The 20743-nt window shown below is 45.9% G+C and overlaps 1 protein-coding gene across 1 annotated transcript in view; it reads left to right on the top strand.

Moving 5' to 3' along the window:
- Positions 1 to 20743, top strand: part of Emilin2 (elastin microfibril interfacer 2) — a 60467-nt gene that overhangs the window by 12517 nt on the left and 27207 nt on the right. The window contains exon 3 of the mRNA XM_028874065.2: positions 15402 to 15577. Within this exon, the coding sequence (XP_028729898.1) occupies positions 15402 to 15577 (176 nt within the window). The remainder of the gene's footprint in view (positions 1 to 15401; positions 15578 to 20743) is intronic.

Genomic DNA, 20743 nt, shown 5'->3' with positions numbered 1-20743 from the left:
GTTTTTCGAGGATTGTGGAAGGACTTTGGAACTGTGGGCTAGAAAAGCCATTGAGTGTCGGGCTGTTCTGTGGGAGTTTGGAAGATCAGATGTTGAGGGCAATACAGACGATGCAGGCCAGACTTGTGAGGTTTTAGAGGGAAATTTAAATTTAAACTTTGGGGGCATTTGGTATTTTGAATTAAGATTATATGGTGTCTGGTCAGCTGCAGCTGAAGAATCGGCTGCGATTAGCAAGAGACCAGAACTAATGAAGTGAAATCTTTGCTTTGCTGGGACGATCCACACTGGTCAGCCGAAGCTGAGAAATTAGAAGTAATTAAGAAGAGGCCAGCATCACTGAGGTGAAATCTTCTGGGAAGTGTTTCCTCAGAGTCAGCACATAGAAACTGTGTTCCAGAGGCAGCCAAGGTCTTACCTAGTGCTGGCAGCTGAGCTTGGTAGTGTAAGAGTCACCCCAGAATTTGAGAAATTTTGAACATTTAAAGAAAATTTGGAGTTTTATAACATTTTGTATTTTTTTCTTTTTGATTTTTTTTTTGAGGGGTCCTTGGCTATCTCTGGTACTAATTTTGTGGTACTAATTTTGACGTCATTAAGGGGTCGTGGAGAGCAGTGGAGCCTTGGCACTGTGTGGCAAGGTTGTCCCTGAAGAGAGCCCAGGAGAGGTTACTGGTGAAAGTAAGGCCTAGTTGCAATAAGAGACCCCAACCTTTTGGAGACGCCAGCACCACGGGATGACCACCAAGAAGAGCAGCGGTAACAGAGTGGAGAGAGCCAGAGCCTAGAGGACAAGCTGTGTGCTGGAGAGGGTAGCAAATCATGAGTGGATCCCAGACACTGAGCTGTTTACACCGTCGGAGTCTGGTTTTGCTTTGTTTAGATTATCAGTGGGCCCTGGTTCTTCCCTCTGGAAGTATGAACTTATTTTTTTTATTTTTACAGGAGCCCACATTTGAGAAATTTTGAACATTTAAAGAAAATTTGGAGTTTTATAACATTTTGTATTTTTTTCTTTTTGATTTTTTTTTTTTTTTTTTTGAGACAGGGTCCTTGGCTATCTCTGAAACTTGCTATGTAGACAAGGCTGATCTCAAAAAGGGTTTGGATTTTAAAAGAGACAAATTTTTTTATTCTCTCATGTATTCCATCCCAACCTCACTCTCCCCTCCCCCCACTCCTCCCAGCCCCTCCCTCCACACTTCCCCTCTCCCCCAGACCCACTCCTCTGGTTCTCTTCAGAAAAGAGCAGTAGGAGGAACAGGGTCCCAAGCACAGGCAAAAGAGTCAGAGACCGCCCCCACTGCCACTGTTAGGAGTCCCACCAGAACACCAAGCTACACAACCGTAACATACGTGCGAAGGACCGAGGTCAGACCCACGCAGGCTCCCTGACACATCACTTCAAGAACCCGAATTTTTAAAGTGTTTGAATGTATGAAGACTGCAGTCCCTTTCAAGTTCGTAAAATGTTTTTTTTATTGCGATATTGATATTCATGTATGATCTTGGGATGAACAAGAAAGGGAAAGTTGTGGCTCAACAGTGATCTGTGTGTGTCAAGGTGACAAGAGGTCAATTGTCCCAGCTAGCTTTTTGTCAACTTAGTACAAGTTAGAGCCATTGGAGAGGAGGGAGGCTCAATTGAGAAAAACGCCTCCATAACATCAGGCTGTGCACACGCTTGTATGTTGTTTTCTTAGTGATTGATGTAGGATGGGGCCGCCCCATGGTGGGTGAGTTTACCTTCGGGCTGGTGTCCATGGCTCCCCAAATCTTCTCAAACCTTTTGTTAATCCCTCCACCTGCCCTCACCAATAAATCTTCAACAGAAGCTGCCAATATTTGCTTTCTTTTTAATTATTATAGCTCAATTTGGGATGTTCTAGAGTTTTCTGTAAATATCACTAGATTTCTATCAAAATCCACTATCACATGGACTATGGTCTTGATTTGGTCTGGCTTTTTAAATTGAGCATAATTCCTTTGAGCTCTATCTGCGTTGTACTCTGTACCTGTTGTTGATAACCTATCATTGCTAAGTGTCTTTCCATCATAAAGACACTGCCTTTTGTACATAATTACACTCTAGCTGAAGACTTACCATGAGCTACAGAGCAGTAGATCGTTTACATTGATCATAAAGTTACTTTTTCCGAAGGACAGCTGAGATGCTAAACACACAACATATGCAGACATGAGATTAAAAACCATAATGGAGTTTAAAAACATACATCACAATCATAGTCTTAGAAATGTGAAATTAGTGAGGTAGTGGTGGTGCACGCCTTTAATCCCAGTACTCTGGAGGCAGAGAGGCATGTGGATCTCTGTGAATTCAAGAACAGTCTAGTCTATAGAGCTAGTTCCAGGACAGTCAAAGCTGCACAGAGAAACCCTGTCTCAAAAAAAAAAAAAAAAAAGTGAGATTAGGGATGCGTAAATTAAGTGGCATAAGCCATTGTGATTCGCAGGAAGCTCAGTGGAGCTAGGAGAAGACTTGTAATTCAATTGCTTTGTCTACTCCATTCGACTAAACAAATGTTTTTGTGTCAGGCCTACATCTGATCCCCAGACTAGTTGGCCATGGGAATCAACCAAGGACCCTTCTCCTGCCCGTCAGAAATTCATGTCCACTAGATGAAGTGAGGCAAGAGCAGTGATTATGAAATGAAGGGAAGATTGTAGAAAGATGTTAGAAATATTCAGAAATGGCAGAAACCATCCCCAGCCGGGAGGAATCGGAGAACTTGTTTGGAAACCCTGACATCTTGGCAGGTATTTGAAGGAAGGTTCTAGCAGAATGTGTGCAGGTGTGAGAGAAGGGTGGTGTCACCATAGACATGAGCCAAGAGCCTACCCGATGGAGTAATGCATCAAGGCAGCTTCCTCCAGAGGTGGGGAGGAGGGAGGGACGGATCTATTCTAGGCCCTCCCTCCGTGGTCTCCCGAAGGCTGCCATCTTCTCCCTGTGGCTCCTCATGACATCATCTCTCTAAGTACATACCCCTGTGTTTTAATCCCCCCTTTAATGAATATGAACCACTGTCCAAGTGACCTCACCATAATTTGACAATCTTGAGTTGCTATGGGATCCTCTACCAAGTAAGGTCACCTTCGGAGGTACTGGGAGCCTAGGATTCTAAGACCTTTGGGCGTGGGGACGCAATTTAGCCCAGCCAGTGCCACGTAGTGAGTTCCACTCCATACTCTCCTTAGCAAATGAATGAATGAGAATGTGGAGGGGAGCCCAGGGCTGGGTCAAGCAATTCTGAATGTTTCTTGACATGCTGATCAGCTCTACTATTAAAGATCTTGAGAGACAGGGCTGTCTGTTGTAAGGGAGGGGAAGGAGCTTCTGGATTATGTGGTGGTCACAGAACGACTGCATTTAAAATTGTGTGTGTGTGTTGGCAGAATCTCACTACAAAGTCCAGGCTGACTTAGAACTCTCGGTCCCTCCTGACTGTCTCCCCATGTACTAGGATCACAGTTGTGCATTGCCACACTGGGCTTCCGACATTGGCTTTTGTGCCCTCCCTGCTCGTCCCTTGATAGTTGGGGTTTAACCCCATCATGTGGCCAACTGAAGGCACTATTATGGAAGGAACTTGTATTTTTAATTTTATAGCAAACATGTTTATTTACACACCAAATCCACTGTATAGAAATTTTATTTGTATGAAGTTCTCCAGGCTGTTATTTAATTCTTTCATATCTGGGAGACAGAAGGGGGGTAAATTTGGGTCTCAGTTTATGTTTGTGGCAACTGAGTAGAGAAAGGCCCTGACTGCTCTGATGAATCTGACCTTTGGCAATGATGGAACAGGTAAAACATCTGATGTTTTAGGTGGCAGATTTTGTGTGTTTCTTGTGCATATGGTTTCCAGATAGGTAAAACTTTGGCATATTGGATTCTGGTGGCTCAAGGAAAGACACTGAGTAGGCCTGGGTACTCTGGTACCTTCTGGTATGGAGGCAGAATGTGCATTTTCCTTCTCTTGTTAAGACTGAATGCACTGAGTTTGAATGCACTGAGTTTGGCTTTCAGTTCTCAGATATAGAGACTTGTAGGCAGACTTTTTTTTTTCCCTGCCTGCCAGTTCCCAAATAACCAACATAGAGACTCAATAGTGATTATAAATGCTTGGCTGGTAGCTCAGGATTGTTACTAACTAACTCTTACATTTTCAATGAACCCATATTTTTATCTATGCTCTACCACATGGCTCATGGCTTGTTACCTCATTTTGTACATGTCCTTCTTCCTCTGTGTCTGGCTGGTGACTGCTGAGACTCCACCCTTCTTATCAGCATCCTACTGGTTTGGCTCTCCCATCTAACCTTATCTTGTCCAGCTATTGGCCAGTCAGCTCCTTTGGTAAACCAATCACAGTGACGTATATTCACACAGTGTAAAGGAATACTCCACAGAGGCTGTTAATTTGAACAACTATCCATGGCTTGTTGAGCTACCTGGGGTTCTATGGTAGTTCTCAGAACCATACTGCATTGGCCTAGAAATGGGTCCCCAATGCCTTCAAAATTTCTAATAAAAATGTAGTTCCATTAGTCCACACAGGCATGAGGATTTTGAAGATTGTAACACCAATGATGTACAGCATATTATAGGTGTCCTGGGACTCCAATACTACCCTGCAGTAAATCTTGGGGGAAGTGTTTACTTCCTATTTTTCTATGGGGCCTACCCCATCTCCCTCCCTGCTAAGAGCCTATAAAGTTATTCTGTTTATGTGATAAAAATGTGGGTGTAGATCTATGTGCCCATGTGTGTACATAACCATCATATACATGTGGTCAACAATGGTAGATGTTGAGAATTATTCTTCAGTTGCTTTCTGCCTCTTTTTTTTTTTTTTTTTTTTTTTTTTTTTAAACATATGGCCTTTCATTGAACCTGATTGGCTAGACTGGCCAGCTAGCCCCAGAAATCCCCATGTCTCTGGTCTCCTCACACTATAATTAAAGATGTGTGCTATCACGCCAGGCTTTTTGTACATGTGCTGGAGATCTAAGCTTAACTGTTTGCATGTCAAGTACTTTACTGAGTAAGCTGTCTCCCAAGACCCCAAATTCCTTTTATCTTGCTAAGTAGTGCCCTCCACTCATGATACTTGTTATATACTTAGAACCTGGTGTGGAGGCCAGGGCTGTGGCAGCATGCTTCCAAAGAAAACGCCTGCTTTCTCAGCAGAGCGCGGGTGAGTGAGAATGGCTTCACCTCATTGTATTATTCATGGATGGCCAGGGTATGAGAAACGCCAGACTTCTTGGTTCTAATGTTTTCATCCTGTTTCCCAGTGTGGTCCTAACTTAGACAACAGATACAAGTGTCCTTGTATTTTCAGTCTTTGGATAATGATGGTGACTTCAAAGTGGGAATGAATGGGCCCAGCAGAGGACCCTCTTCTTGTAGCTACAGAGAAACTTCTTCAGTCCCTAGATTTTCTGCGCTTCTGAGTGATTGTCGCCAGTGTTGGTTTTAAATGCGGCGCTTGTTACCGTTCGAGAAAGGTCACGAGACACAACAAAACCCAGTATCAGAGCTTTATTAGGAGGAGGGGCGGGGAGAAAGAAGAGAGGGACCAGGCCTGTGAAAGACACACGCCAGGGACAGAGAAAGGGGGGGAGGAGGAGAGAGCAGAACAGAGGGGAGGAGTCTGTGACCGACTTTTTAAGGATTTCCCTGCACAAGCACATGTGGACTTATGGAGCTACACCGCCACGTATGCCATGACCACGCATGGATGACGTAAGACCCCTTGCTTGGCTACTCAGCTGACCATGTACGGTCATGCAGCTGTAGGAGTGGCAGAATCCTAACAACCAGGCTACAGGTGTGGGCTAAAGACTCGCCGCAGTTCAGAGACTTCACTGAAAAATTAGTGGTGGGATGGCACCGTCAAATCTTGTGTAGTATCCACCATCCCAATGTAGCTCTGAAAACATGGATGGGGGGGGGTGCATTGTATGGAGAGCATTGAGCTTTGAAAGGGGAGGGACAGAGTTTGCAAAGTCATGAACATTTGAGTTGAGGAAACAGAATTTTGCAATTATGGTGATTTGTTTTTTTTGTAGGAGAATCCAAGCAATTAAAGAAGGTAAATCATCGAAATAGAATTCTTAGGCCAGCAAGATGACTTAGTGGGTAAAGGTACTTGCCACCAAGGCTGGCATTGAGAATTTGGTGCCCAGACCCTACGTGGTGGAAAGAGAGAACTGACTTGTACAAGTTGACTTCCACACATACATTGTAGGCTCTAGGAGTTAACATGCACACACACATACACACACACACACCACCATCACCATCACCATCACCACCACCACCAACAATAACAACGACAACAACAATAACAACAACAAACAACAACAACACATAACTAAAAATCAATTACTTCTTCAGTGGCTCTGAGTAGAAAGGCTGGGCTTACAGACCATGAGAAGCTGCATCGATGATGAATGTCTGCTCCCCGGCCCCCGTCAACAGATGTTCTCATGGTTCACACTGTGGGAACATAAGGATGAGTTCATTAGGGAGTGACTGGGAGCTAGATTCCCTGTGATTCTTCTGCGAGGAATGAGGAAACAGGGTAGGGGTATGAGAAGTGGAAAAGTATAGATTGGGGGAGGAGCTCACAACAGAGATGGGTCTCCCATAGAGAGCTGGCTCAGACTCAGACGCCTTCTCTTTCCCAACACCCAGTGACTTGATTTGGGGATGCATTTCCCAAAGCTAAGAATGTGGCCCGTTGGAACACAGCCTTAAGCGATAGTTAACCGGCTGGATGTGGCCAGCACCAGATGACCTCATCTTCAGTGCTGGAGTTTGCTCAGAAGGCAGGTCCCCATCTTTGAGGAAATCTAATGATCACAGCTCCATTTTCTGCTGCAGCTGCTTCAGGGCAGGCTCCCCACTGAACCTCGGTGGTTTTCTTTAGTCCTTTCTTTAGGAATGAAGATTGTTCTTTTTTTCCCCAGGATAATTAGAAATTGTGGGAGAAACCTACTTATTTTATGGTCAGGGCAAAATGCTGCTCGGTGAAAAGGATTTGGGGTTTTGAAACCTAACTTGCCCCTAAGTACATAAGGAAATTAATTCAGGAGGAAATAGAAAAGCCATCAGCTTATAATCATGGTTTCTCCAACAACTGTATCTTTGTACTGGGAACTAGACGGCCCTTCAAGAAGGACATTTTCATTCCGAACACATTGCTTTGATCTAGGATCTGTTACTTTAAAACATACACAAAACTTTCTTGTAATCTGACTTTAATCAAGGCTCATTAACCTGACATTTAGATTCATCATCTACATTTTATGTTGCAAAAAATATCATGGCCTAAGCATTCTGGCCTTTTAAAGTTGAGGAGAATTTTCCTAAAAAGCCAAGTGATGTATTTCACATGTCTTTGCTCCCCTGTGAAGTTCTCTGTGCAGCGACCCAATTAAAAATGTGTAATGTAGCAGAAAAGGATGAAGAGTTTGAGTCTGAGTTTGTGCTTTAAGCTGTAAAGAGGATCTTGACTTTGGAGTGGAGCCATGGGAGGGGCCCAGAGATCAGATCCACCTCCTAATGTTCATAGACCATCTTTGGAGATAGCCATGGTTTAAAATGGCCATTTGATTTTCAGTCAGACACGAGATTCAAGTGGGAAGCGTTTTGAAATTCCAAATCCTCAGTTTTGAAATCACTTCCAACTTTTACAGCCCTTGCTGCCTGACTGCGTTTGCTTTTGGCAGAGGGTCAACCAGAAAAAGCTCATTTATTTGTTCATTCACTGACCAAAAACCCCCACCAAAAAAAAAAATAAATAAAATAAATAAGAAAAACATGTCAGTGGTTCCTAGAAAAGTCAGTCTACTGTCTTGTCAGTTTCTTAATGAGACCAATTTTGCAAAAGTGAACTGCTTATAAAAAGGGAAGGAAATGTGGGCACGCCCTGCAACATGCAAGAACCACGTGGGGGTGAAAAAAATTCAGACAAAAAGACAAGCGCTTTAAGAATCTGCGCGTGAGGCACCTAGGGCCGTTGAACTCACAGAGGAAGTGATCGCCAAGGCTACAGAATAGGGAGGGTCAGGGAGTTCCTGTTCAGTGGTTACAGGGTTTCCATTTGGGAAGATAAGGGCTTGGAGGGGGACACCATCAATGTGCCAGGTGCCACAGAGCCAATCATCACGTAAAGGTGGTTACCATAAGACGGGTGAGCTCGGAGATGGAGCATTTGCCGGGATACGTGATGCTCTGGGTTTGAATCCCCGGGGCTAATAAATACATAAAATTTAGCATCTTAGCATTTACTTATTTATTTATGTCGTATGTATGTTACGACATATTTTGAATTTTATTTTGAAATTTTATTTTGAAACATGTAAATTGCTAGCCGGGTGGTGGTGGTGCACACCTTTAATCCCAGCACTCGGGAGGCCAAAGGTAAGAGAATCTGTGAGTGTGAGGCTAGCCTGGTCTACAGAGTGAGTTTCAGGATAACCTAGGGCTACACAGAGAAACCCTGTCTCAACAAAAGAATGAATTGTTGGCTGGGACATGGCTCTATTAGCAGTTTTTGCTTAGCATGCACAAAGGCCTGAGTCTAATTCACCAGCACCATACACAATTAGGCGTGGTGGTGTATGTTTGTGATCCCAACACTCAGAAGATGGAGGCTGAAGGATTCACAGTTCAAGGTCGTGCTCAGCTATGTAATGAGGTTGAGTTGAGGGTAAACGGGGAAAAGTGACTTGCTGGCATAGACATTTATTTCCTAGGATGCTCTGAGATGACTCATTCCGTGTGGTTCCTGGGACTGGACGTAACAAATGAAGCCAGAAAAGTTGGCTCCAGGTTTTGGAAGGCCGGTGAATGGAAGGGGAAGAACTTACTAGAAAGTATGTTCTCTGGAAAAGTCCCAGGCTGAAGTGTATCCCCATGGGGGGTCCTGGGCTCTGGATCTGTGCCATGTTTTAGTGAATAGAATATAGGTGAATGTCAAATGCAGTGTTGGTCCACTGTGTGGCTGGTCCCTAACAGCAGTCAGTGGTCCTCTCGGGCAAGCTTTCTCTTTGCGTTCTACATGGTCTGTTGTACAAGCTATCTGCCCGCAGTCTACTGGGCTCGGAAAGGATGGTTTGATAGCGGTCGGAAAAATCAGGGTCTCACTGATGACCCCTGCAGCTTCATAAATAATCTTGTGTATTTCTACCACAGCAAGCTCTGTCTGGCGGGGTTTTCTGTGATAACATTTATGCTGTTATATACTTGAAATGTGGCTGTTGGAATTAAATGTTTAAATTTATTTAATGTAAATTTAAAGAGCTTGGTATGGCTAGTAGGCACCTTGGACAGCACAGCCCTGGGTCACCTGTGGGTCACCAATATGGCTGCTGTGTAGTTCATATTGAACCCAGAGGTGTGCAGCTCAGTTTAGCTCTGAGGAGACTGAAGAATTCTTAGCTGCTTAGACCAGAGGAATGGTTTTCTTTTGAAAATAGGATATTAGATTATAGCACAAATCTTAAAAGGTCTTATAATAAAAAACCCAGAGCCATATATTGGGGTGAAAGCTGAAAGATCAGAGAAGCAGGACAGCCAGCCACTAGTTTACCTCTATGAAATCCTCAGTCTCAAGAGATCGAGTTCCTGTTTCCTCACACCTTATATACCTTTCTGTGTCCTGCCAAATTATTTCCTGGGATTAAAGGCATGTGTCACCACTGCCTGCTCTGTTTCTCTCCTGTAGCCCAGTGTGGCCCTGAACTCACAGAGATCCAGATGGATCTCTGCCTTCCGAGTGATAGGATTAAAGGTGTGTGTGTGTGCCACCACTGCCTCTGTCCTCTGATCCCTAGGTAAGCTTTATTGGGGTACTCAATATATCACCACATTAGATCACACAAACTTTGGCAAATGTACTTTTGTTTGATTAACCAACTATTGATCCAATTAGTGGTTAACAATTATTAATTGGAATCCTGCAAGAGGACAACTCTGTATTTTGGAATAATGTTTTAGACAATGGGCTATTATTCAGCCTTAACCAGACATGCTGTCGGGCTGGAGTGTAGCTCAGTGGTAGGCTGCCTGCATATTATATGCAAATCTGTCAAGCCACAAAAAGCCAGGAGGAACTTGAAATGGCCTTCCTAGCAAAGGAAGCCAGATTGAGAGGCCCAGAACCCAGTGGTTACAGCTATGAGACGTTCTGGCAAAACGGAGAAAGCAAGAACCAAGGTCCCTTCGGGGGAGGAGGATGAGGAAGATAAGTAGTCAGGGGACTTTTAGGGGAGTGAAAGACACTGCAGTCATGGCTACAGGCCACTCTGTTCCAACTCTCAACTACACAGCGCCAAGCAGGAACCCCAGTGTGAACCAGGGGCCGGGGTGATGGTGCTGTGTGTATTTGGGTTCTTTTTTTTTTTTATGATTTGTTTAACTTTATGTGCATTGCCATGAAGATGTCAGATCCCAGGGAACTGGAGTTAGACAGTTGTGAGCTGCTGGGTGGGTGCTGGGAAGTGAACCCGCGTCCTCTGGAAGAGCAGTCAGTGCTCTTAACTGATCTCTCCAGCTCCTGTATTCAGGCTCCTTCATTGAAACAAATGTCTGCCTCAGAGGTCGACAGGGCTCCTCCGTCCACACAGGGTACTGACATGTATGGTCCCAACTGGGAGAGCCTGGGGAGGGAGCCAGGCTGTGACCTGAGTTAGCCCAGCAGCCTTGGAATCGCTGCCTTGGCTGTTTCCTCGGTGTGGCTGCCCTACCCTGGGGACGTGAGCTAACTGTCTCATCAGCAGCTAGTGAGCCCCTCCCTTGTGAGTTCAGCTCCGTCACGTGGGGACACCAGACTGTGTGGGCTCAGCCTCACTCCCCCAGTGCCCGGAGGCCCCAGGTACCAGGGAGATGGGTGTGTTTCCTGAAGGAGGAAATGGAGCCCGGATCTGGGGCTCCCGGACTCAATTGCACTTCATATCGGCTTGGGGAGTTCTGAAATGTGCATGAGGTAAAGGCCTTGACTATTCTTACGTGGCGCGTGGGAAGGAACTCGGCCTTCATGCCAGCAAGCGCTCGGTCACTAAGTCACACCCCTGAAAGTTTGTAAAAGTCTGTGGTAGGATTTTTTTCCCTTGCAGTTCCCTGTGTGATGAGGGCTCCTGGACATTGTCCTGGCTCCTCCCAACCTCTGGAGCCCCTCAGACTAGTGTTATGTCAGCAAGAACCCCACTTCAGCTGGGAAAAATACCAATAGGTTTATGAGGCTTGGCTCATCCTATGTTGCGCCCCTGGAGGCCCCTCACCCAGACCTGGGGACCCTCTAGCAAGGCCCCAAGGTCACCTCAGGGGCCTGCCGCTTAATGTCCGGGGAAATTCCTCGGAGCTTTCCGGTGTCTGAAGGTGGCTGCCTGACCTTTTCCAGTTGTTGCTGCGGGCCGGAAGGATTTCTAACTTGAGCTGTTGTCAGGCGGCCGACCTGAAGGGGACCACCAGACCCCTGCAACTGGGGCCAGGTGGGTGTGGATCGCGCAGTCAGAGCAGGGTGGGAACCTGGGAGACTTTGCTGGGCGATGGTGAGCTGGAGGAGGCAGCTACACCCCTCCTTTGCATGGGCACATGGGGGAGCAAGTCCCCCCCTCACCTTCCAGCTCCTGGCTCAGGGTTAAGGGATGGGTGGGGTGGGGTGGGATGCGGCCTACCACACCCTTCTCTCCAGAGGGAGATAGTCTGTTCTGCTGGGTGCAGCCTTATCTGAAAGGGTTCCTGCAGCCTGTCATCTACTGGCAGACACACACACACACACACACATTTTCACATTCCATCTTAATGCTCTGAGGAGCAGAGTTTTTTTTTTTTTTCCTGAGGTTACACATTCTTCTAGCGTGATGCTCTGCTCAAATGTGCAAGATGTGCAGGGCAATTGTTTCTCTGTGTGCAGGGATTCTGTGAGTGGGTGAGGGTGACAGGGAGCCTGAGACGTGTCTACCTGCACTGAAGTAGACGCTCAAGCATGCGTCTGCTGTGTGGGGAGGTCAGTTACTTCCTCCCTGGGCTTCAGGGCTTTCTGGAATATTTCCAGGTGGATCACTGCTTTGGCCAGAGAAACTGCCAGAGAGAGTGGCTGGCTGTTACTGCATGCTGGGAAGGTGTGTGTGGAATCGAAGGCCCCAGAAGTTTCCACTCTAACCACTTGAGAATGAACTTGGGCAACTCACTTCACCCATCCAGTCTATGTTTTCTTGCTTGTGACAAGAGAGCAAAAATAATTAGCAGGGTCAATGCGATTCTTTTTTAATGTTTAAAATTACATTTATCTCTCCCTCTGTGAGTGTGTGCGTATGAGTATGTATAAGTGTATGTCATATGTATATATGAGTGTCTGTGTGTGTGAGTGTCTGTGTGTGTCTCTGTGTGTGAGTGAGCATGTGTGTGTGTGCATGTATGTGTGACAATGTATGTGAGTATGTATGAGTGTGTGTGTGTGTGTGTGTATCTATCTGTGTGTGGTAAGCATGCATATATGTCCATGTTTATTTAGTATATGTGTCTGTGTGGTATGTGTATGTATGTGAGTATGCTGTGTGTTTGGTATGTGTATCAATGGTATGTATGCACGTGAGTGTGTCTGTGTGTGTGAGTGAAAATGTATGTTTGTGTGAGTGTATTGTGACGTGTGTGTTAGTATATGTGTTAGCATATATGTGTGTTTGAGTGTATGTATGAATGTGTTTGTGTGTGCATGCATGTGTTCTTTTTTTGTTTTTTGGGTTTGTTTTTTTTTTTTTGAGACAGGGCTTCTCTGTGTAGCTTTGCGCCTTTCCTGGATCTCACTCTGTAGCCCAGGCTGGTCTCGAACTCATAGAGATCCACCTACCTCTGCCTCCCAAGTGCTGGGATTAAAGGCGTGCGCCACCACTGCCCAGCATGCGTGTGTTCTTGTGTGTATGAGTGCATGTGTGTGTATGTGTGCCTGAGTGTGTGTATACATACATGTGGATGTCAGAGGGAGAGTTGCTGCTTCTCTTCCTCCATGTGGATCCCCCAGGTGACAGGTGCCTTTATGCACTGAACCATCTCACTGGCCCAAACGATGACACTCTGAAGGGCCTGGGAAAGTCTGCCCGCTCTGTTTTCGTCCCCGCCCATGACCACCCTTGCTTTTCTTTCACTCCCTGGGCATCCGGTTCGGTTTTCCTTGGAGAGGTTTTCTCAGGAGCATCTTGGAAATGCGTCCCCTCAAGACCCACCCCAGGCCCAGCCAAGGAGCGCCTCTGAGATGCAGCTGTTTGTCCATAATCCTTGGGTGGTTCTGAGGCTGGAGTCGAGAACCGCGGCTCCAGGGAAGCGGGGCAGCTGAGCAGCAACGCTCTGGGAATTAAGCCTTCCCGGAAGACGGAAGACTGTTCCCTGTAGCCATTTGTGATTTTCCTAGACACATAACTTTGAGTGCACAGCTCCAAAGCTGGTGCTTAACCTGGAGTTGCTGGTCTGACTGAGCCCCGCAATCCCGAGACACCACAAGTGTTCATTCTGGGTCCCCTGTGAGCAGCAGCCCGCAGCAACCCCAAGGAAGTGGCCCAAAGCCCATTTCTCTCTAGAAATTGGCTCAGAGAGAAGTCCGCCGCCAGCGGCTAGCGCTAGTGTGGAAATGAGAAAGTGAAGATGATCAAGAGAACATGGCTCCAGGCCAGAAACTGGAAGTAGGGTTGAGTGTAGGAAGGCTTTCCTGTGGGGTTGGGCTTTTGTCTGGGCTGTGAGCAGCGGCCTGGCTGTACCCCTTGTCTCTGGCCCTCATGTGTGCCTGTCATGCTGCCTTGTCGGTGTGTCAGGCCCAGAAGTGGGTCCAGAGGATTTTTACAGCTCCCTGGAAAAGGTCTCTGATGTCAAGGAACACACTTTATTATTATTATTATTATTATTATTATTATTATTATTATTATTTTCCAAATCAAATCTCCAGTCCATGCTGGGTAATGGCTCTACCCCTGAGCTATCCCCCCACTCCTGGCACAGGACTATAAACAAGGCTTCAGCACCTGGTAGTCAGCTTTCAAGGAGAGGAGGTTTGCTTCGACTCAGGTTTCAGATATTGTATCAATACCCGGCTGGCCCTGTTGCTTTGGGGCCTGAGGTGAGGTAGCAGATCATGACAGAGACTGTGAAAGGCAAGTGGGCGGGGCTGAGGTTTCAATACCCACTTCAAGGGCACCCCCAATGACCTAACCCCTCCCACTGGGTCCCACCTCCTAAATGTTCTACCACAGGCTGGTGACCAAACCCTTGTCACGTGGGCCTAGGGGACGTTCAACCAAACCACAGCAGCTTCCGAATTTCTGTTCTTGGAAGCGTGGGCCAAGACATCTTTATAAAAAGTTGTGTCAACTGCCAAAGCCCGCCAGGGGAAGGAGGTGCAGAGGACACTATGGGGGGAGGGGCAGGGGCCCCAGGGATGTTTATTGACAACACCAAGCCCCTGAGTTGCACCTAGAAAGTATCCCTGATGAGCTGTGAATTGTAGAATAGAAACTGCTGGTGAAATGAAAATTCATTTTGCAGTCTGGGAAGTGTTTGTATTGAACAGATGTGTAGGGATGTTGTTACCCTGGATCTAAGATGTGGAAGAACCAGGTCTGATGACATACACCTGTAGTCTCAGCACTCAGGAGGCTGAGGCAGGAGGATTGCAAGTTGGGAGACAGTTTTGGCTACATAGCAAGACCCTGTCAAAAATAAACAAAACAGGCCGGGCGGTGGTGGCACACACCTTTAATCCCAGCACTTGGGAGGCAGAGGCAGGCGGATCTCTGTGAGTTTGAGGCCAGCCTGGGCTACCAAGTGAGTCCCAGGAAAGGCTCAAAGCTACACAGAGAAACCCTGTCTTGAAAATTAAAAAAAAAAAGAAAAAAATAAACAAAACAAAAAAAACCTCCTAACTATCCATAAAACCAAAATAAAACAATAAAGAGTCTGGAGGACTCCAAATGACCGAATCAAATGCTTGATGGACACAACTTAGAGGTGGATGGATTTATTTTGACTCAGTGTCAGAGGTCCATGGCTGCTTGGATCCACACTCTTGAACAGAACGGATTGGCAGTGAGAACCTGTGATAGAGAATGGTTGTACACAGTGGGCGGGAAGCAGGGTGGGCGTGGAGAGAAGTAGGCAAGGTTACTATACTCCCAGGCACCTGCCTCCTCCAGCTAGGCCCCACCTAAGGCAGGCCTTCGGAACCCTCACAAAATAGTGCCACCATCTGGAGACAAAGTATTTAAAACAGAGCCTGTGTAGGACATGTCACATCATAATAAGGTCCAGCATGGGAGGGCCGGAGACGCTCCTAACAGTGGTCACTAACGTGAGACCCCGTCCTCTCTGTCTTCAGGTATCGGGTGACCTTAAGACCCAGATTCGTCACTAGGTACAAGACAGTGACACAGTTGGAATGGAGGTGCTGTCCTGGCTTTAGAGGAGCAGACTGCCAAGAAGGTCCCAGAGACCCCCTGAAGACCCCCCGGCCCCCACCTGCTCGACCGAGAAACAACCTGAAGAAAGCCACAGGTGATGTCTCGTTGATGCCCGGTTGTGTGTGCTCACCTTTGTTGTTCCTGGTGCTGATGCAATTGGCGGGGTCTAGGATGGACAGCTGAACAATCCTCACAGAGTAGAAATGTAATTGAAGGGCAGGAACAGTTGGGTGGCACCCTTCCTTGCCAGTAAATTGCTTCCTTAGGGCCATGTGTCAAGCACTTCCTTTATTCTTCTATCTGAATCTAAAGGAGTTTAGGATTCTGTGTTAAAAATTAGCCAGGTGTGTTGATGCACATCTGGGAGACAGAGGTAGGTGGTGGATCACTAGAGTCTGAGGCCAGCCTGGGCTGTGAGATTCTGTCTCAATAAATGAATCAACCAAAACTGAATAAGATAAAAATAAATAGACTGGCCCCTCTCTGTTTGGATGAGCTATTTGCAAAGCTGAGCCGAAGTCAGAATTTTCATGCGTTGCTCGCCTCTGCTCTTAAGCACAAAATGGACAGGATGAACTTCTGTGGGTAACTTTTCCCTTGCTATTTTGCCCTGTATAACTTTTTTTTACACCTCTTTTTAATTTCAAAGAAATGCAGACCAACTTTTCCTGTGAGATTAAATATTTGCATTGTTGTTGGTTTTTATTTTCCCATGAGATGTTTTAAGTTTGGAAATAGTAATGTGTCAAAATATTTTTTTTTGTAAAATAGATTGCTAAATAAATTTCATTACCAAAACAACATACATAAACTAGGGAGTATTTGTAAAACATAGGAAAATATGTTTTTTACTTTGGAATAGTACATTTTCTGAGATTGAATGTGTTCAAGATACACGAGGCAGTGAGTTGACATCACATACAATGTGGATGGACGAGCACATTTAGTATACTAATCACCACCCATGCTGTATTTTAAGATCCCCAGAATGTATTCATATTAATAACCAGAGTGGGGTGTCAACATCTCCCCACTTCCCCCAACCCCAGGCCCCGGTACCTACCATTCCTGTGTCTATGAGTTTGACTGTTCAGATTCCACGCATAAGTAAGGTTCCATTTTTCTGCGCCTGGGTTATAGTCTTCACACAATGTCCTCTAGGTTATCTGTTATGAGTAGCTAGACTTTCTTTTGTCTTTAAATGTTCGTGTGTGTGTGTGTGTGTGTGTGTGTGTGTGTGTGTCTGTGTGTGTGTCTGTGTGTGTCTGTCTGTGTGTGTCTGTCTGTGTGTGTCTGTGTGTCTGTGTGTGTGTCTGTCTGTATGTGTGTATGTCTGTGTGTGTCTGTGTGTGTGTCTGTCTGTCTGTGTGTGTCTGTCTGTCTGTGTGTGTGTCTGTGTGTGTGTGTGTGTGTGTGTGTGTGTGTGTGTGGTCTGTCTCTCCGTGTGTTGCACATGTTTAAAGAGGCCACAGAGGGCATCAGGTCCCTTGGTTGTGAGTTACAGCTATTTGTGAGCTGTCCTTTGTAGCAGCTGGGAACTGAACTTGGGTCCTCTCTGGAAGAGCAGCGACTGTTCTTAGTCTGTAAGCCATCTCTCCAGCCCTGTATCCATATCTGAACACCGTTACGACGGTAGGTGAATTTCAGTGAGAGGCCCATTGTGGGATTTTATGTCTAATCTCAGCATGCAGGAGGTAGAGGCACAAGGACTGTGAGTTCAAGGACCCTGTCTAAAAAAATGCCTGCCCTACCAATCTTTCCCGATCTTCTTATCTGGCAGGCTGGATATTAGCTACTTAGGAAAAGTATAACAGGAGGCAGACACAGTTCCCGACTTATACAAGCTAAGCGTTGGGCAGTCATTCATTGCAGGGCATTGAGACGGACACTTTGGGAGGTGTGAAGCAGGGGCCTGCTGATCCCGACAATTTGTTTAGGTTCCGGTTTTATGTTATCAAAGTTTAAACAGATGTGTAGCTTCCCAAATCAGTCGGTTTTTACGAGGACTAGTGGGAAGGACAGTGATGACATTTTCACTTTTTGCCCCGGAGGTTGTTGTTTGGCTCTTTTGGGGGGCCCGACCCCCAGTTCTCCAATAAATCACACACAAAGGCTTATTCTTATTTATGAATGCCTGGCCTTAGCTTGGCTTAGTTTCTAGATAGCTTTCCTTAAATTAACCAGTCTATCTTTTGCCACTGGGCTTTTCCCATTCTCTTACTTCTGTAAATCTTACTCTTACTCAGTGGTTCACTGTGTAGCTGGGTGGCTGGCCTCTAGAGTCCTCCTCCTCCTCCTCTGGCTCCTAGTTCTTACATCCCTTCCTCCCAGATTTCTCCCTCTATATAGTCTCTCTGCCTGCAGCCCCGCCTATCCTTTCTCCTGCCTCGCTATCGGCCAGTTCTTTATTACACTATCAGGTGTTTCACACAGGCACAGTAACACAGCTTCACAGAGTTAAACAGACACAACATAAACAAAAGTAACACACCTTAAAATAATATCCTACTACAGACTGTCAACACTTTTTGTTTTTCTTCCTGTGCTCAGGACTGAACCCAGGGCCTTGTTCACAGCAGGCAGGTGCTCTCTACCCTGGAGCCATGTCTCTAGCTTATGGAGCACTTGCTGGGTCCAGGAATTTACCTCCTTCTCTGTTGTCTTCTTGTCATGGAAGGTGACGATGGGTCTCCCCTTTGTCCACTCCACAGCAGTGTTTTCTAGTTACACCATTTTTTTTTTGCATGATCAATATTTGCTGTATACAATGCAGTAACTATTAGAATTGTTAGAACTAATAACCCCGCCCCATAGAGCACTATGAATTCCTTAGAGGTAGTATTTATGTGTTTTCCTTTGCTTGGTTTTCAATGCTTTTATCCCTATGCCAACCCGAACTCATCTCTGGTGATCTTTAGGTCCCCTCATTATGTCCAGGCACCGCAGCAGCATCTGCCTGAAGAGATTCTTCAGGAATCTTCTCACACATCCCACCATAACTAATCACCCTCCGTCCATCACCCTGGGGTTTTAACCCCCCTCTCTTAGTTGAAATCTGCTTCCTTGGTTCATTTCTTCGTCTGGCTTGAACACAGCCTCCTTCTTTCCCTTTGAGATGAGGTCTCATATAGCCCAGGCTAGCCTCAAACTCGCTATGTAGTTAAGAATAACCTTGAATTTCTGGTCCTCCTATATCTGTTTCTCCTGTGTTTACAGGCGTGAGCCAGCAAGCCTGGTTCATGAGGTTTTGTAAATAAAACCCAGGGCTTTGGTGCAGGCAAGGGCAGCAGTCTACCACTGAGCTATATATATATCCCCAGCCCCTCTAGTCAGTACATGAAAAGATTATGTGGGAGGTAAACTTTTGTTTTGCGTGTGTGTGTGTGTGTGTGTGTGTGTGTGTGTGTGTGTATAGCACACACACGCATTTGCAGGGTTCCAGGGGTGTAGGCACATAATTTTTCCTCAGAATTTTTAAGACATTGCTTAGTTTTCCTGTGGGCTTCGATATTACTATTGCCCAGTCTGAAAACACTCGATTCAAAATTTTATGTGCTTTGAGGGTGGTCTTTGTCCCTCCCTTTTTATTGCCATATTAATGGAATGTTACGAGAAAGGGAAGAGCATGTTTGTTTTCTAGCTGTTCATTAGAAGGAGCAGCACACTCGCGTCCCAGCACTTGGAAGCACTGGCCAGAGCAGGACTGGAAGTTTGAGGCCAGTGTGGTTCACACAGCGAGGCCATGTCTCGAAAACCGATGCCCGCTCTTCACTTCCTGTAGTGTCCTTTACCCGCGGTAGAGCGCAGTAAGGACGGCCTCCTGGTTTTGGTCCCTCAGGTTATAAATAATGTTTCATTATTAGAGACTGTATTTTGTTGTTGTTGTTGTCGGGAGCAGGGTGTGAGACAGGGTCTCACTGTGTATCTATGGGCTGATCTGGAACTCACTCTGTAGACCAGGCTGACTTAGAATTCAGAGTTTTCTGCCTCTGCCTCCTGAGCGCTGAGATTAAAAAGTGTGCATCACCGTACCCAGCTGCCCTTGTGTTTTGTTTTGTTTCCTTTGCTCAGAACAGCATTTTAGTTATCTATTGTAGCACAAATCCTAATGGGTCTTAATAATAAAAATCCAGAGTCAGGCCGGGCGGTGGTGGCGCACGCCTTTAATCCTAGCACTCGGGAGGCAGAGCCAGGCGGATCTCTGTGAGTTCAAGGCCAGCCTGGGCTACCAAGTGAGCTCCAGGAAAGGCGAAAAGCTACACAGAGAAACCCTGTCTCGGAAAACCAAAAAAAAAAAAAAAAAAAAAAAAAAAAAAAAAAAAAAAAAAAAAAAAATCCAGAGTCAGACATCAGGGTGAAAGCTGAAAGATCAGAGAAGCAGAGCAGCAGCCACTAGAAAGACTTCTTACCTCTAGGAACCCCTCAGTCTGAGAGACCCCTGAGCTCCTGTCTCCTCTGCCTTATATTCCTCTCTCCACCCAGCCATATCACTTCCTGTCTCCACCTCCCTAGTGCTGGAATTAAAGGCATATGAGATCCCAAGTGCTGGGATCAAAGGTGTGTGCTACCACTGCCTGGCTCTGTTTCTCTTTCAGACCGAATCAATTTTGTGTAGCTCATGGTGGCCTTGAACTCACAGAAATCCGTCTGCATCTGCCTCCGAGTGCTGGGATTAAAGGCGTGTGCCGCCACTGCCTGGCCTCTATGGCTAACTAGTGGCTTAGCTCCACACTCTGATCTTCAGGCAAGCTTTATTTGTTAGATCACAAACAAAATATCACCACAATCTTTGATTCTGTAGATTACTTTTTTCTAGTATCTTTATTTACTTATTTTTAATTTAACTTCTTTACTGATTCTTTGGGAGTTTCACATCATGCACCCCAATTCCGCCACCTCCTGGTCCCCCATATCCTCCCCTCTCCTCTGTAGCACTCCCCCCCACACAAAAGAAAACAAAACAAGCAAGCAAAGAAAAACAAGAACAAAACAAAATAAACCTCTATTGCAGAATCCTAAATGGTCTTATAATAAAAACCCAGAGCCAGATATTAGGGTAAATGCCGAAAGATCAGAAAGACAAAGGAACAAGCCACAGCCATTTCTTACATCGCCAACTCCATGAATCCTCTGACTCAAAGCCTGAGTCCTCAGCTAAAAAGGCTTCAGCTGAAAAGCCTTTAGTTCCTGTCTCACGCCTTTCTCCACCCAGCCATATCACTTCCTTTTTAGTGCTGGGATTAAAGGTGTGTGTGCTTCC

The sequence above is a fragment of the Peromyscus leucopus genome, chromosome 13, assembly GCF_004664715.2.
Source record: "Peromyscus leucopus breed LL Stock chromosome 13, UCI_PerLeu_2.1, whole genome shotgun sequence".
NCBI lineage: Eukaryota > Metazoa > Chordata > Mammalia > Rodentia > Cricetidae > Peromyscus > Peromyscus leucopus.
Note: the sequence above shows the minus strand (reverse complement) of the source record. Positions and strands in the feature narration are given on the sequence as shown.